This window comes from Rattus norvegicus, chromosome 14, assembly GCF_036323735.1.
Source record: "Rattus norvegicus strain BN/NHsdMcwi chromosome 14, GRCr8, whole genome shotgun sequence".
Taxonomy (NCBI): Eukaryota; Metazoa; Chordata; class Mammalia; order Rodentia; family Muridae; genus Rattus; species Rattus norvegicus.
The window spans coordinates 2,395,427-2,413,834 of NC_086032.1; the positions used below are offsets into that span (position 1 = coordinate 2,395,427).

Here is an 18,408-nt window from a genome sequence, read left to right on the forward strand (position 1 = left end):
TCATGTATAAGAAGTCTCGGAGTCGTTATTTTTGGGAACAGGAGGATGGGTGTTAAAGCCCACAGTTATACAAGTAAGAGCAACTTGCCTCCAAACCTGACAACCTGAGCTGCATTCTGGGACACAGATGGTGGAAGGAAATAACTGACCCTCAGGGTTAGGTCAGGGTTATATGTGCCATGGCAACACACACGCGCGCTCACACACACACGCACACACACGCACACACATGCACACACGTTCTAAATGATATTTTTTTTTAAAAAAAGAAACCCTAAAATAGAAATATGTTACAAATAAAAATGCAACCAGAGAATTCAATCCACACCCACAATTTAAAGAGACTTGATTCTAGTAGATAAAATCAGTAATGAGGATTTGCGCGAGAGACTCCACAGCAGAGAGAGAGAAGAGGCAGTAGAGAGAAAGAAGACAGAAAAGATAACTGGTGCTCACAAATCAGAGAACCCAACAAAGGGATAAGAGCAAATGCGAAATGTAAAGAACACTCTCTAGGTGAAAAAAAGCATCCGCTGACACACAAGGAAAGGAACAACCCCTTCGGAAACGTTATCCTGGACGTGGCCTGACAATGCTTTGAAATTGCAGGGTTCCGTGAGGTGACCTACAAAACACCTACAAAAGAGACAAATGGTGTTACCCAGAAAGAGCAAAAATATCACACTAGCCCCAGGCTTCTTTTGTTGCCCCACTAAATTATAGGAAAGGATTCTTTAAAGTCATTTTCCTGCCATTGGGATGCAGGGAGAACTGGCCATCCACACGCAGGTTAAATATAGACACCACCTCCCTGTGCACTAAGGCAATGGCTCTAACGACTTTGCTACATCCTCAGCCCAACACTTTAAAAGGACTTTGTTTGCGTGGGTGTATTTTTAATTGTTCACTAGATCTCTAAGAGTGAGCTTACCACTCCTTTAGGTCTCTTATTCGTTGCCAAAGGGTAACCCAGGGTCAGCATAGCTGCTGATATTTGCACTGTCTGAATTTGATGGCAATTTTACTAAACTCCAGCCAACCTCAGATTTTGTAATTTTATCTTTATTAATATCGATTAATTAATATAATAAATATTAATTTATTAATATTCTTTGCTTTGTGTTTTTAGTAACTAGCACTTAAACTATTTTACTGCTCACTGTATTTTTTTTTTACCATTTTTGTTTCTTGTTTTGATAACCTTTTTTTTCCTTTGGTATTTTTTTAATTCAGCTGTTAGCATTCTTCTGATTGATATAAGAGGTATTTATAATATAAATACATGTCATGGCTCTTAAAATATCACTCTCCATTTTCTCTCCTAACTTTTCATATTATAAATTTTCATGTAAATTTTTTTCACATAAAATTTTAGTATTGCTGTGTCAAAGAATGTATATATAATTTTGACATTTTTCTTGGATTATTCAATCAAAGTGAATAAAAATGTGGCAATTAAAATGTAAAAAAAGAATTACAACAATGAGATATTTTCAGACCAGTGACACATCACCCTCTTTTAAGCCAACGACATGTTAAGGACTCTAAAACCCCAGCCTCTTGGGAATGACAGAGTCTCCTCGCTCCTGCTCAACCCAGGGTAAGCTCAGAGGATGTAAGAGCCTTCCTAGGATGTAGAGGGCCGCTTTAACATTCGCCACCACAAGATGGCGCTGGCTTCCACTGCGCCCCACGTGGAAGGCCAGGATAGCTTCCGCCATTACAAGATGGCGCTGGCCTCCGCCACGCCAGCCGACTTCCTTTCAGGAAGTTAACTGTGTGCGCATGTGCAAGAGTGCCTCGTGCCAGGTCTTTGCCCACTCCGGGGCGTGCCTAATGAGATCATGGGTAAGCGACCAATCAGGTGTGGATGCGCCGCGCTAGGGTGTATATAAGCCGCGCCATGCGGGCGCACGAGGCTCTCCTTAGGATTTAATAAAAGTTTTGGCTGCAGCAAGGATTCGTATGTCCCCGCGTGTTTTCTTGCTGGCGAGAGGTCGCGCGGTACACTAGGAGATCTGAGTGTAAATGTTGGCAGTGTGTATAGAGAATGTCACCATAGCTTTCTCCCTGTAGACATTTATGACCTGAAGACAGCCCTCCCTACATAGAGAGATAGCTCCTACAGAGATTAGCTAACCCTGCCTCCTTGTTTAATCTGTATATAATACCCCAGCTGTACCCTGCCTCTCTGCCAACTGTATATAATAAACACACTCAGCTTCCTGAATATGTTTTCTCCATCGCAAAGCCCAGATCCCCCTGAGCCCAGTGTGTGTGTGTGTGTGTGTGTGTGTGTGTGTGTGTGTTCGTTTTTTCTTCAATCCTTCAATCCTTCAGTGGCCCAATCAGATCCATCGCTGGAGCAGAGTCAAGGGACAATAACCAGTCACACTTTCTAAAATCTGCTTGGGAAATGCAATCGTTTTCCCCTAAAGACGCTTCCACACATAATGTTCCCCTTCATCAGGAAGTATTACTACATCTGGAATCCATTCATCTAATTATGTCTAAAAAAGATGTCAGGACCACGTGGTCTTCAGATGTAACTTAAAGTAACCAGTGACCTTTTAAAAAGGCCACCTTGAGTGGGGATGGCGTTGAATCCTGGTGGCAGTAAGCTGCACAACCCTGAGGCCGTGTGGAAATACATGCTGACTCAGGTGCGTGGACCACAGGCAGCCCAATATGTCCTCATTTCCTGCTTAGCAATTTTTAGACTGACTTAGCTCACTGACTACAAAAAGCACAATTCTCCCACACACTGTGCTTGGGTTGGGTTTTAATGTAACATGCTCACAATTTTTAGCTTGATTTTAAATGACAAGCGGAATTTCTTTCCAAAGCAAGGGTTATCTGACTCGAATGATAAACTTGTGGAGTACAATAATAACACCAGAAGTTAGTTTTCCAGTGTAACCTAATTGGTTAAATGTGTGCTTACAGCACATATACGTGGCCCGGAAGCTTCAGTGTTTTGTCTCTGCTCTGGGGTTACAGATGTAAGTCACCACCTTGCACCTCAGTCTTTGCTAAACAGAAAAATATTTCCCCAAGTTTACCTTCTGTCTTTTTTTAGTTCTTTTTGCGATATCTCGAACATGTCTGTAGTCAACATTTAAAATGGACAAGTTATCAATCTACATTTTATCAGCTTGGTGTCCTTGTAATGGTGAATCTTCGCTGTCCACCGGCCTGGGTCTGTAATCACCTAGAAGACACATCTGGGGGTCTGTCTGTAAGGGTGTTTCCAGGGAGCTTTCACTGAGGAGGAGAATCAGCCTCTGTATGGGCAGAACCAACCACTGGCTGTGGTCCTCAACCGGGTACAAAGGAAAGAGGCAACCCAAGTGGCTTCCCACTTTAATGGATTCGCCCCTTTATGCTTCTCACTGACCATCGTGTCATGCACGTGCTTTCTAATGGTTCTCTTTTGGTGTCACTGTTTCAAGTCACATAGCGGCGTCCGCAGAGGTGACTGTTCTTACCTGACCTACTGCTGGACTGTATAAAGGCTTCCCAGGATGAGTCAGCTTTGCGTTCATTAAACGATCATATATTGTGTTGATACATGACTGGATCATTTTTTGGAGCTTCGCCACGATCGTGTAAGTGGCATTATGGTGGCCTTTGACTGCTTAGTCACCAGAGAGTGGCACTATTGGAGGACTATACGGATTAGGAGGTGTGGCCTTGCTGGATGAAGTGTGTTACTGGGGGTCAAGGTTTCAAAAGGTCTTAACTCTCCCTCTCCCTCCCCTCCTCCCCCTCCCTCTCCCTACTGCTCCAGCACCTGCCTGCAGGCCACCATGCCCCCTGCCTTGAGGATAATGGACTAAGTCTCTGAAACCACAAATTAGCTCCCAGTTTGACACTCTTCTTGTAGGAGTTAACCTGGGCGTGGTGTCCCTTCTCAGAGATAGAACTGAGGCAGGCCTTATTCCAAATGTTTTTGCTGTCTTCAGTCAGACCTTAATGGCCATATCATGTTAGTTTCTCAGGTTGTATGTCATGGCATTTCTTCTTTTTTCGTACTCTAAAATGGTTTAGTGGCCTTGATCAGCACTGATCTGGGACAGGGCCTGTCTACGTTGTCTAGGCTGACAAACTCCATGTAACCTCCTGCCTCAGCACCTGAGTAGTTGGGACTAGGACTGCTGCAGGTCTGAAGGGTGCGCCTAAAACACTCCGTCAGCTTCTTGCAAGCTTATCTACGTAGGTCCAAGTCGTCCGTGTAGATTTTCTGAATCCATTTGCTAAATTGTATTTCTTTAGGTCATTCATGGCATCCAGATTTCAGCTGTATTTGTAAGAGATTGTACAAAACCCTACCACAAACATTGTGTATTTGTGCTTTGCCCGGCACTGAGACCATGGGGTAGGTAAACTGTTTGGCTCTTTAGGAATCAGCTTTTAGATAATTTTTAGTTCTGCTTATTTTTTTTAAAACTGATTGAAAGTTTGTTTGAATCTACATATTCCTAATGAGGGTGTGCTTATGTTTGTGGATGTGCATGCCACAGCCGGCTTTGGAGTTTAGAGGACAACTTGGGGGCGGGGTGCTTCTCTTTCACCAGGTGGGTCCTCGGAATGGAACTCAGAGAGTCAGCTTGGTTGAAAGTGCCTCTCTCTGCCGAGCCATCTTGCCTGTCCTTACAGACCGAGCACCGCAACTGCCTGCGTTCATCCCTCCCAATTCACTCTGGTTTAATTTGATGATATTTTCTTGAATATGTGCCTTATGTAACTTACTCGGAATAAGATGCTACAAGAAGATGCTCTATTTCGATTTAAAATTTGTTAAAGGGGACGTTTTTTGCTATTTTAAACTTACCAGGGAAGTTTGAGTTAAGAACAAATCTTGAGCTGGAAAGAACGTAGAACCAGAAAAGTTCCGGCTAGCTCAGTTCCGGAACAGCAGGCGTTATTTATAGAGGGGTGGAGGGAAGTACAGAAATAGGCTGATTGGTTCCTGCTCCACCTTTGCCATGTTGGGACGTGGTCCAATCGGCAGGAAGCCTGAGATTGGCTGGCGCCTGGCTGTTTATGATTGGCCAAGGCTGGGCCGTTGTTACCCTTCCAAGTTAGGTTTGTTAGGCTGCAGCTCCTTACTGGGAACTCAAAGCAGGGCTCCAGCCTCCTGACAGTGGTGTCTGCTGTTTATTTCATGAGGTAGATTTTTTTGTAGTCTGAGGGTCTTCGCCACTCTAGAAGCCTCTTTAGAAGGAAGCGTGTGATAGTTAAACGAAGGTGTATTTCGATTGCAGTTATTTTCTATGATGCTCTCTTGCCAGGGGGTAGAAAAGGAGCTTGAAATAGAAAGACAACAGGCAAACCTCATTACAGTTTATATAAAGGAAAGTTGAATTGTGAGCACTAAAAGTAGTTTGTGCAATGACAGGCGTACAAGCCTCGTGGAGCTGTGTCAGATTCTAAGTGGTCTTGTTATCAGAATCCACGATACAAAACCAATACAAACGTCAGTAGGCTACTCGGTGAGAACTCCTTCAGTACACTGTGCCAAACTGTGTCAAAGTCCTCATCTAAGCCCTGCAGCCCAAAACGAGTATAGAATGGGCACACGGGAAGATCATGCTTTGTCAGAATTATTTATTTGTTCTTGAGATAGGGTCCTCCTCTGTGGTCCAAATTGATCTTGAACTCACAGTAATCCTGCCTCAGGCTTTCAAGGGCAGTGATTACAGAGGTGAGTCCCTGTGCCTTACCAAGGCATGCTCAACCTCATCTCAAACACGTCGTCGTCAAATTACTGGTTCAAAAGCCCAGCAATAGCCAGCCTCCCGCTTTCCTGCTAGAAGCCGAAACATCTTAATAAACCGTGTTACACGGGATGTGCTTGCTGTTTGAGAACCCTTTAAGAGTTTGCCCAGACAGCTGTGCTAGTCCTCCTGTGGGGCTCATCATATTGTGGCTGCCGGCACTTTCCAGCGTTAGTGCCCCTGCTGGTCCATAGTTTGTTGGCGTTTCACTTATAAAAAATGAGGATTCCTCGGGACTGAGGAGACTCAGTGTTGGGAGCTGGCCATGCGAACATGGGTGCTGCTAGTCTGGATTCCCAAGTCCAGCAAATGCCTGATGGCCGTATTAGTCCACCTCAGAAGGCAGAGGCTGAGTCCCAAGAAAAAGCCGGCCAGCCAGGAGCTATATCTAAAGTTCTGGGTTTGACTGAGAGACCCTGCCTCAGCGACTGAGATGGAAAAGGGATTGTAGGTGATTCCCAACCTCGAGCTGGGGACTCCAGATGGACACACATCACACCACACACCCTTACACAGGAAGTGGAGAAAGAAAACAACCTTTAGGGTCCTGGAAAAGCCTCCTCAGCACTGTTGGCCCTCACCTCCTCCTCCTGCTTATTTTGAGGCAATATTTTACCATGCTGTTCAGGAGGAAGAAGCAGGAGGAACCTGAGTCCAAGGCCTGCCTGTGCTGCAGAGCAAACAGGCCACAAGGAGAGTAGTGAGGCCCAGACTCAAAAGGAAAAAGGGGGAAAAAATCAAAATTAGAAATCAGTCTTAGTGACGTAGACCTATAGTTCCAGTTACTAAAGATGCTGAGATAGAGGATCGGAAGTTCAGTGCTAACCTGAGCTGTATGGTGAGTTCAAGGTTAGCCTGAGCAACTTAGTGAGGCCCTGCCTCAGAACAGAAGGATGTCCGGGATATTGCACAGTGGCAAAGATCTGGCTTGCATGGATAGGACTCTAAATTCAATCCCAGCAATGAAAAAAATAAAAATTATAACTACCATAGGACCTAGCAATCCCACAGAAACTTCTGTGTATCTGATGGTAAGGGACTCTGTATCTCTATGTCCCTACGTTTGCTACATTGTAATTCATAACAGCCAAGATACAGAGTCAACCCAAGTGTCTATTCCTCTGGGGAAATACTCTCTCCTGGAAGAAGCTCAGAAAGTTACAGGATCTGTGAGGCCCCTTCCTGCCTTACATGAGCAGGAACCACCATTGTGGATGAGGCTGTAAGCAGCCAAGGATGCTTGTACCAAGATGTGGAGGGAACTCTGGACACAGCTTTTGTGAGTCAGCACTGGTGTGTGTGTGTGTGTGTGTGTGTGTGTGTGTGTGTGTGTGTGTGTGTGTGTAGAGGGGAATTGTTGGTAATGCAGCTGCACTTGAATGGAATAGTTTCTTTGGTTTGCCGTTGGGGCCTCTCTGGGTGAAGAGGTATTTGTTCAGGTCTCCTCAGGAAAAAACAAGAAATACAACTGGTCCCTGGACAGAGCCTGATGGAACTGAAGATGAGCTGGGGGAGGATTGACTTGGCTCCTATAATTGGTGATGAACAATGAACTTGAGGCTGTCCTGAGGGCGGAGTGTCTGTGGAGTAGTCCTGATACAGTTCTTTCCCCCTGTGGTTCAGGATGGTTTGTCTCCTTGCTCTAGAAGCAACTGTGTGCATCCTACAATGTGTGATAGGACATGCCACCAAAGCTGTGCTGTCTAAGAGTGAGTCTTCTCTGGGGGTAATTTTGAGGTGGCTGTCTTCCTTAGGTAGTAAGCCTCCTTATGGAATGGGGTCCAGTTTACCACTATCTCCCAGACAGCTGACGAGTATCCCATATGGGACAGTGTTCTACATGGACTGTGATGGCTGCTGTGTGGCTTTTGCTGTGGCCAGTAAGACACGTAGTAGAAGCAAAGCTGTTTGCTGGAAAGAAGCTGTGCATGTAAAGAGAAATCACAAGAGGAGAACCATGCAGATGCTGTCCTCTGCGCTGGCCTCTGATTTGGTGGGGGAAGGGGATAAAGAGAGTACGAGAAGCAAGTGCTAGCTTGCTATTTCATACAGCTGGCAGGATGCAGGGAAGACAGTATGAGCCAGATCTAAAGAGCACTTCCTGATCCAGAAACTTGGAACCCAGGGGAAGAATCAGACAGTGAAGAGGAGACAGTGAGGTAGAAGATATCCTCGAATCCAACCTTTAATAGAGAGAGAGGGAAAATACAGGATTCAAGCATGTGAACTGGGACCCTTAAGAATGGTTCAGGGTAGGAAGCCATGGTCATCAAGAAATGTTCTGCATGGGGCTGGGGATTTAGCTCAGTGGTAGAGCGCTTACCTAGGAAGCGGAAGGCCCTGGGTTCGGTCCCCAGCTCTGAAAAAAAGAACCAAAAAAAAAAAAAAAAAAGAAAAAAAAAAAGAAATGCTCTGCACTTAAACTCCCTTAATTGGGGAAGACTTCTGAATAATGAAAACCTTGCATAAGATTGCATATGGGAACAGACGGGGTCAGTGTGTAATGTAACTAACTACTCAGCCCTCCTTGAAAAACAAAAACTACACAGCCTGAAGCAATGAGAGAAAGGGCTCAACTGAGCCACCAGGGACCCTGAATTGCCACTGGCCGAGGTCCCCATAACGATCAGGGGACACAAGTCAATATAGAGAGGGTAGACAGCAGTAAGGCGTTGAATGGGCACCAGAGAGAGATGTCTGTGTGCCACAGGTGTTCACGGGAGAGCTAAGAAAGAGGAAGTTGAGTCAGCAGAGACCTAGAGACTCTGATCCCTGTGGTGGGACACAGTCTTCATGAGGTAGGAGGCCTTGGTGGATCTAAATGGTTCAGACTAGCACAGGAGCTGTGTTTGCATGGCACATGGCCCTATGCTCTCAGAACCTAAAGAAGTCTGTCCAGGCCACTGAAAGGCAAATGTGACATGTTTAGTGTTGAGCTGGAGTTCCTACGACAAATGAACAGAACACCAGATGTAGGGCTAGTGAGCTTCTCTGAAGGCTTTAAAACCTAAACAATTTACAAATAGTGTGGAAAAAGCTAAGCTTACTGTAGGGGTGCCCCAGAGAATGCTGTAACGGTTCTCCTGTGCAAGAAAGTACAGAGAGGGTGAGGACTATTCACCCACCTTGGGGCCCCTTCAGCAGCGAAAGGCAAAGGTCATGTGGCTGGGTGTAGTTAACGGAAAGGCAAGGTCACATGTGGCCCACAGCCTACAAGAACCAGGGAGCTGGCTCCAGTGACAGTCATGGCAGACTAAGCAACAGTTTTGCTTTCCCTGGGCCCTGAGCTGTGTCAAAGAGCACAAAGGACCAGTTGGGGTGGGAAATGCACAGCGGCTCCATGGTGACAGCAGTACCTTAGGTTACAATGGCTAAGTGGTTCACTGCAAGCCACACAGAGGGACTGGATGGTTAAAGGCCCCCATCCACTCTTTTGACAAAACAAGGGATCCAAGTGATGGGATTGTTTTATGTGCTGTTAGACCTGCTCCCACTGACTTGTAAATAATGCCTTGGCCATGTAAGACCAACTTTCACCAGATGACGGTGGCCTTCAGGTGAAGATCCCTGCCGCCTTGTGTAAAGAGGTTTCATTAAACATCGTTAACCTGGGCCTTTGAAATATTTAAAAAGAACAGCTGTCAGGACAGTGATTAGCAGCTGAGGAGTTGATTGGCAAGGGGCCTGAGGGGAAAGGGCACTCCTCGGAGGGAGCCATAAGGGGGTAAAGGGAAGACCTCAGTGTTAGGGGCAGTCTGATCTCCCTCTGAGTTGCAGGGGAGGCATCACAAACCATGAAGGACATCACTATGGTTTGTGGATTGCATACTGAAGACAGAACATCTCTGGTTGCCAGCTAGGGAGCTTCCTGTTCAGTCTGTGATTCCTGCCGAGAATAAGTGTCTGTTGCTATGGCACTGTGGTTCGCTTAACTGACTGGAAAGGAAGAAGTAATCGCACACCTATAGCAGCCTCTCCTAGGCTCAGCAGCTTTGTGGAACAGGTGAAGAATTTGAGACTAGAGGAACGAACAGACTGTTATATGCACCTTTTCTCTCCATTGACTTCTCGGTAGCAAGGACAGAAGCACCTGCCACTCTCAAGGCTCCTGAAGCTGTTGTGAGATTCGCAAGGCTCCTCCCACCTAAGTAGTTAGTGAGGACACTCTCTAGCAGGGTGATCTGCCTGTAGCCATGTGGGGATCTCTGGGGATGCAGCTTCTCTGAATCCCCACCCAGGCCACGATGGGCTTTTCTGGGATGGAATTGTGTACCCATCCCTGTAAGTAACCCCAGTAAACTCAGTGATCTACTAAGCTACTCTTGGGTAGAACCGGTTCTTTCCTATGTGCCCTTAGCAGGGTGAACAAGCATTCATGCCTACCCAGAAAAGGCCATGCAACACCTGCAGATGGATAAGGAAAATAAAGGATTAAACAGACTTTGAAAAGAAGCAAGCCCTGCGATTTGTGGTATTAATGTATGGTCTCTGTAAGTGAAGTAAATCAGGTACAGTAGTCAGTGCTATACCGCATAGTTGAAATCTTATAAGGGAATTGGTCTTAAATATGTTTATACACAAGCACACAAAGATAAAAGGGGCATATGTGGATTTAAACACAGACACATTGTTTTCCCTCCATAATCATCTTTCCTTGTTATTAAAGGGATTTTGTAAGCATTTTTGAGTACTGTGTGAGTTATACAAATACATTATTTAGCGACTTTTCTTAAAAACAGTTATTTGTTTTTCTGGGTATGCTGTGTCAAGGTGTTCGTGTGAAAACACAGGGCAACCAGCAGGAGTTCTCGCCTTCGGACATGCAGGTCTTAGGGATTGAACTCGAGGTCATCAGGCTTGGCAGCAAGCTCCTTCGTCTGCTGAGCCCTCTCATCAGCCCCATTTAGCTATTAAAAAAATTCAGTGCCTAGCTCTATTGTACACAGTTTTTGGACAAGCCTTTGAGATTATTTTATTTAGAGACAAGTATCTTGCTTCATAGATCAGGTTGGCTCTGAATTATGGTCTTCCTGCCTCTTCTAAGTGTTGGAATTACAGGTGCACTACCACAGTGGCTTTCAAATTCCTTACTCTTAATGATGGATCCCAATGGGGGCGGGGGTAGGTTGGGTATGAAGCTATGAACACTTTGGTGTAGACTTGCTGGAAAGGTGAGCTGTACTCATAAAATGGCAGGAGGACCTCAACACCTGTTCTCTTGCCAACATCGCCTTTACAAGAGAAAAAGGTCACCAACGATCCCCATGGGCTGTGGGCTCGAGCAGTTGAAGTAGGACCATGTACTCTGACAAACCCCTCAAGCATCAGAGTATGCATCTTCACTTTTCTTCAGGGTGGCTTTCGACTTCTATTTTTGAGCATCCTTCTTTTAGGCTTCTCGGAATTTTCCTTTCTTGAATGTTCAACAGTATTTTTGTCCCCAGCTCTTTGAGTATCCCTTAGGAATCTCAGCCCCACTATGTCCCCAGTTGAACTCATTTTTTCTCCTACACTCATTTTAAATTTTGGTTGATGACATTATCAACCACCCAGGCTAATCTAGTTGGAAACCTAAATCTTGTAAGTTGATGTCTCATTTCTGTATTTAGTTACTAGTTTGTCCAGGTCTATCTCTTAGCTAATTCAAGTATCTCCTGTTTCTCCTTGTGGGTCTCGTTTTCCTCAGAGGTCTTTGGCCATTGGCCTACAAGAGTGAGGGGAGCAGAGGTATGGGACGGTAGGGTTCAGACAGCTGTGAGTACAACAGTGTGACTTCTGGGTTCAGCTTCAGCTTTATTCAAGGTGAACAAGGGCTATAGGCTTTTTTGGGGGATTAGGTAGGGAGTGCCAGTGTGGGTGTACATCATGGCTGGGGCTGAGGTGCTGGGCATGGAATTCCAAGAACAGAATCTGTAATCTGTCCATGAACTATGTGACTTTCCTGAGGTTTTGGGGGTTGCAGGTGGGAAGGGCTGACTGGTTCCAACACAGTACCTACGTGTCACATAGCAGAGAAGGCTGAGCAGGACTTACGTGCTGAATCACACAGGACTCACAGGAAGCTCTGTGCAGGGCCATCCTCTAGACAAGGTCAGGCAGAGAAGTGAAGTCCTGCTGAGAAAGGGAGTCCTCCATTTTGCACTGAGTTCAGAGAGCTATCCAGACATGGTGGACAGTGACCTTAATAGCAGGGTCTTCCAACATCTCCTAAGCTACCCTGTTTAAGCTTTTATCATTGGAAACTACTTTCACCAGTGTCTCTGCCACTGTCACTCAACTCATAACCTTATATACTGCTACCGAATGTTTTTTTGGCTGTTGTTGTTTTGTTTTGAGATTCTGCATAGCCAGCCCAAGCTGGCTGAGGAATTGTAAACACATGCACATACATAAACACAGGTCAAGAATTGAGGGGGGATTGGTTGGTAAGGAGGGGGTACAGTGAACGGGACCACAGTACATTATATATTTGCATGAAGTTGTTAGAATGTTCTAAACTTGAAGGTGATGATGGCTTCAGAATATCCTGCACTGGAAAGCATCGAGTTTAGAAATGGACGAACTGTATGTTATACGAATTGTTTACTAATAAAGATTTATTAAAAATGACTTTGATAGAGTAGACATTGTGAGTTGTAGGTAGTTAATACCACTAAACACAACCCTTGGCTGTCTGCTGAGAGTTAAGCCCGAATAACTGGACGTACAATGCAAGCTTAGAAATTATAAGTTTGCAGACTGTATTCACAGATAACTTCGTGATCCAGCCCCGGCTTAGCTTGTCCTTTCTGTCTTCTACTATCTCTCCTAAATACCCATCCTGAACGCCAGTCCTCAGAGTGCTGCTGAGTCTCAACTCCTCCTGGATGCTCTAAGGAAGGGGATCAATGAGCTATACATCTTTCCCAGGCATGTCCTCATTGATCCAGACAACCCGACTCAACATAAAAGCCTTGGAAGTTTAAAAGTAATAAGGGCATTTTCTTGACTAGAACTTTACAATCTCGTGTAAACTAGGAATAAAAGCATCTTTAAAAAGTTTATATCCCTTCTGGTTTGCAACAAAGTAAAAATGACATACTTGATATGTGTGGCAGCAAGTCCCCCAGTCTGAGGTGCACACTCAGACGTGAGCCTCAGCTCAGCTGGGTGCATCACTGACAAGTTCTGGTGCCCTCTAACCTCTTCCTGATGAGCTGTTTGTGCTTCTAACTCTGAATGTGCACAGCTGTGATTTTACCATATGATGATAATGCTATTTTCCTTTGGTTTCTCCCATTATGTCAGATGATCCGGAATAAAGAAAGAACATACATACATACATACATACATACATACATACATACATACATACTTGCAACTATGTATTCACGTACATGTATGTACAATTAAAGCATGTCTGGGACCAATGAGGTGACTCAACAGATGAAGGTACTTGTCACCAAGTCTGATAACCTAAACTCAGCCCGCAGAACCCACATGGCGGAAGAGACCCCAGTCCTGCAAGTTCTCCTCTGACTGCCACACAGTGATGAGGACACTCTCACTCACAAATGGTTGTAAAAAAAAAAAAATGAAAAGTACGTTACCTTCAAAAGATGCGTGAAAGACTGTAGGAGCCAGAGGGAGGGGATGACTATAGCTGGGTGTGTTCATGATACAACAGGACACTTGCCCATATGAACCAACCATGGCTATGACTGCAGACTTCCTCGAGCCAAGAGGAAGTCAGGAGGTTCGACCCCCAAGATGAGCACCTTTGGGCAACTGAGTTCTCTTGTCAGAGGGAGTGACTTGGTCTCAGGCACTGGGTCCTTAAGCGCCTACCCATGCTCTGGTGAATGGCCCTGCACCCATGCACACACAGGCATGTAAGTGGACACTGATGTGCTCATGGGTAACAAGTACACATTCGCTTTCTCTGGTCTCAACTTTTATTTCAAGCATTTCCTATGGACTTAATGGCCTTCTGTGTTGGTGGAAAGCAGGGTGTGGGCCAATCTTTGTAAGAAACACCATGCACATATAAACTACATTTTTCATAGCTCTATTTGGCTTACAGTTCATACATTTGCACTGAGCAACTATGAGTGTGGGAAAATGCTCTTTCTGGATCGGACACAACGTGCATTCTATGGGTCTAGGGGACAGGGGACAGACTGATCTCTCATATGAATCTTCTCTGTGTAGCACCGTCATAGTCATATCCACTGGAAAAGGCAGGAGTCATGAGGCCAGCATGGCTGTTGGACACAGTTCCAGCAAAGAAAACTGGGCCAGATGCCACGATGGCTGTCATTCTGTCTCTCACATTTGGGTTTTTGTCTCTGTGCACTGCATTCTTGGGGACTTTCTGCATTATGATTCATTTTATGATTTTTCCCGAGAGAAGTCCTAAAATAAACATTACCTGACCCTTGAAAGAACCTGCGTTTCCCGTGTAAAGATGTATTTCATAGATCTGCTGCAGCATCTCGGTGTTGACGCACGTTTACCTCGCGTAATGCAGTCTCTAACATACAGTTAGTGGCAGCTAAACGTTGGCATCTCTGTATCTGGGTATGGTTTCAGTCCATGAGGAAGCCCTGCTACAGAGTCCTGCGGTGAACAGTGTATGTGACGTATACAAAGGACCTATGAAAATGCAGGAAGTGCTCCAATTCTCTAAGTGGTTACCACTCAGGTAAGATGCCTCTCCAGTGATCTGTCTGCAGAAGTAATACATAACTGAGTGCGTTTTAAGGCTTAATAATTTAAGGTAAAAGTCTTAAGACCCAAGGGTGAGAAAGGAACGTAGTTTCAATTATAAACTTCTAGACCTTGGGGGAAGTTTATTAAGAGGAACATGCAAAACAACTTCACATTCAGAAGACAGACGCACAGATGTCTGGGGAACGAAGGTGCGCTTTAATTGCGATCACATAAACGGTTTCACACTACAAACTACTTGTCAATGCTTGGTCACAGCTTCATGGGAAAATGAAGTGTTTTGTGTGGAAGAAACAACAGCAAGTTGGAATTAAGAAGTTGTGTATTCTACCCCACAAGTTAGCTGTAGGATCTTTTAATTCTTATGGTCACAAAAGCCTTCCTTTACCACTTAAAGATTTACCATTAAATCTTTACATTTCTACCCAGCTTTAACATCTGTGCTCCGATTTCAGTGTTTTCCTTACATCCTCCTGCACTGCACTAGAAACTGAACTTCTTACTTACTCTACTCACCTTCACACATGAGCGCAAAGTCCATTCAGTTACCCATTGGGCTCAGTAGGATAATTAGGCCTAAATGAGTGGTCCTGCAAGAGTGCCTAGCTTTTTAAAAAGGCATAGAACCAGGATCAGGGCAGGGCAGGGGTGGCTCAGTGGGTAAAGGAACTTGCCACCAAGCCTGATGATCTGAGTTCAATCCCTCCGACTCCTGTGGTGGAAGGAAGGAGAGAACTGACTCTCACAGGTTGTCCACTGACTTCCATGTATGTGCTGTTACACACACACACGCGCCTACCCACGTAAACACCCACCGAACGAATTAATATAAAAAAATGTAAAACCTTTTTTAAAGTCATGAAAAGGTTTTATGGTATAATAGATTCGTACTTGAATGGAAACAGTAGTGCTGTTTTGGGATAAATAACTCTGTATTAACCTGGTTGTTACGTCCCCATCCCCTTAAAGGGATCCTCGTTAGCATCTAAGATCCTATCGCTTACTTTCGGAGCATCGATTATCTGTTTTCCTACAAAGCTACAGACTGAGAGAAGTCTGACAAAGGAAGGAAACAGACGAGAGGAAGCACATGCCCGCACTAGGACTCAGTCAGCTGCCTCATGCACTCATTTTGGTTAATGCTGTGATAGTTTGGAGCAGTGCAGTTCCAAAATATTTCTCCCATGGCATGCAAGAGGGAGTGACTGCTGGAGCCACACAGACAGGACAGTTTCCACACGCCTTCGAAGGGTCAAATGCCTATCCTTACATACCTAGAAAAGCCAAACTCCTCTTAGTTTATTAGCGGTATGGCTGAAACCTGAAGTACGCTACCTCTTCATGTCCTAGTCCTGAAATGCTGGGAAATCTGGGGTCCCTCTGTCTCCCCAGCCGCAACACTCAGCCTGAGTCCAAATGTGAGTCACAGACTGATTCTGTATAGTGCACACTCACACAGTAAGTTTATTGGTAAATTATTATGGTACCGTATGCAGAGTCAAGAGTAAGTCAAGAGTGAGTAAGGGGTTGATGTATTTGGATACTGACATGGAAATTCTTGAATAAACGAACAAATCATTAGGTAGGGAAGAAAACTGCAGCCAGGGCTTTCTTCAGTCTTCTAATCTAATGGATGTAGAAAACATGCTCATAAATTTAGAAAAACATTTTCAAAATATGAGACATAGTATTAATAAATAAGTTATATTTACCTCAATAAATTAAAAGACTCCATCAATTTTAAGGACAGTCTATATTTGGCTAACTAAATTATAATTTAAATATAAATAGGCATCAAAAAAACAGGGGTGGCATAGTCTAAATCTCTCCCGACTGTGAAACTCCTAATGCTGGGTTTCCAGTTCCAGGATTGTCCACTCCCCTTGAGGCGAACAATCTGTGGAAGAAACACTAACCGTGGTGGCACTTGCTGTCAAATCGTCAAGTGGGGACGACAGTTCACTCCACCTGTTCCAAGTGTCAGCGTGTGCTGAACCCTGAGGTTTCGAACTATCTCGGGCTAAAAGGAGTGTCTGGTTGATTAAATACTGGGCTAGGCTCAGGTCTTCAGGCAGAGAGCTGGTCACATTTAAGTTTGCGTCTTGTTCAGAAAGCAGCTGCTTCAGCAGTGTCCAGTCCTGCTTTGCAAAGGGCTGCTCATCCTCAGAGGCCCTGTCTGCAACATGGGTTCCTGACTCCTCTTTCTGCTCACACGCTGCTGTTAGAGACATCTCATGTATTGGAGAGAGGGTTTTTGAAGGCCGGTGGTCATACATGGTGGTTTGTGCCATTGTATCACAATCATCTATGTCTCCTGAAATAATTCACAACACTACACAATGTAAAAATTGCACGTCGATACCCCTCAGAGTTTTGTAGAACAATATTAACACAATATAACAGTATTAGTTCCTCTCAGAAAAATACAAGATGGAAAAAATAACATTTTTACAAAATTGACAAAATTTTGGAGGCATTTATTTTTCTGTGTTAAAAAATTCAAGGGTAATGTTTAGCAGCAAAATCAATGTTGGTAACTAACAATAATTTTCCATATTTTAATTTGAAAACTTAGAATACAGAAAATAACAAATCATTTAAAACATAAACATAAAAGTACACACAAATCTAATTCACTACAATAAAACTCAGAAAGAAAAAAAGGCAGCTATGTAAGGTCTCTATAAAGTGACTTGGTTTCCTGGGGCAGGATGGACACCCTGTGCCTAACGTCTTATTTATATAGTGCACATGCAAAGGAGGATGCAGACCAGGACAAACAAACAAAATACAACTTTGGAAGATCTCCTACCTTTATCATTTTACTGAATAGGGATTTCTGGTCAATATATTTTTAAATTATGATACATAATACTCAACCAGCTACTATTGCATATTTTAATGTCGGAATTATTGAAATAAGAAAGACATAAACACAGTTAGACAAGGGATTATCTTAGCCTATGAAATAAGCCGGGGTTTTGTCACATATTGTCATGGCCTCTAAGTATAACTGTGTAGGAAACTCATCTCTTCGCTTGAAAACCTCAGAATAGAATTATATTGATCCTAAGAAAGTTTTAGTCTCTGTAAAATGCATACAAATTATGATAATTAATCTAGTTAAAATAGTTTAGTGCTTCTTAGTAATATCACTATGGTTATTGCACAGCCCTCTTAGATCTATGCTAGCAAGTCCATAAATCATAGCCAACGTAACGTAAAACTCCCCATGGTCAAGAATGCTTCTATTAAAGCAGACCGGGTAACTGAAACAACACCAAACTAAGTCCTTGTCTTCTCCAGGTAAGAGCTACATGTTATCTGTGTGTAATAAACAAGGGTTTCCACTACACATTAATTACTCACTAAGATCGTAAGCAAACAATAGATAATGAATAGCTAGCTCATTTTCATATTACTAATAAATTTAAGTTCTCATTTAAAAGTTGAGACTGTAGCTTAAATATTCTAACTAAAATATAACATCCCAGGCTACAGACAACTTTAAATGTCTATTTCTGTACATTACCTGAAAACACAGCATTATTAGCTCTCTTGGGAGGTGTGGGGTGGGTGGCTGTCACTTGACCGTCCTGAGGCAGCACCTGGCTGGGACAGGAGTCGAGAGATCTCGCTGAGCTGATCTTTGGTATGGTGGAGCTGGGTTCTCTCTGGTGGAGTTCCAAATGACATGGCCGTTCTTGAGATCTGGTGTCCCCGTCCGTGAGCGTGCCGTGCTGCTGCAAGCCGTGAGCCACCTCACGTTTACTAGTCATGTCTTTACTTTCTGGAAAAGGCTGTTGGCTCGCTTTGGGCGGGACATCTAACCTGGTCTTCTCACCTGTTGAGACACACTGCTTACCTTGTCTTGGGAAGTCTCTGCTCCTAGGGCTCAGGAGAAAACCTTCATTTTTAT

The 18,408-nt window shown here is 44.2% G+C and overlaps 1 protein-coding gene across 13 annotated transcripts in view; it reads right to left on the reverse strand.

Annotated features, from left to right (window-relative positions):
* Window positions 1-14,666: 14,666 nt before the first annotated feature.
* Window positions 14,667-18,408, reverse strand: part of Btbd8 (BTB domain containing 8) — a 73,022-nt gene continuing 69,280 nt past the window's right edge. For 9 of the 13 annotated variants that reach the window (XM_039092625.2, XM_006250597.5, XM_039092623.2 and 6 more), the window contains 2 exons: window positions 18,022-18,408; window positions 15,924-16,803 (listed from right to left, as the gene is read on the reverse strand). The exon at window positions 18,022-18,408 is cut by the window's right edge and continues 1,854 nt beyond it. In XM_039092625.2, coding sequence (XP_038948553.1) covers window positions 16,334-16,803; window positions 18,022-18,408 — 857 coding nt within the window. In that variant the 3' untranslated portion in view covers window positions 15,924-16,333. The other 4 variants (XM_039092624.2, NM_001419526.1, XM_039092627.2 and 1 more) reach the window with 2 other exon arrangements.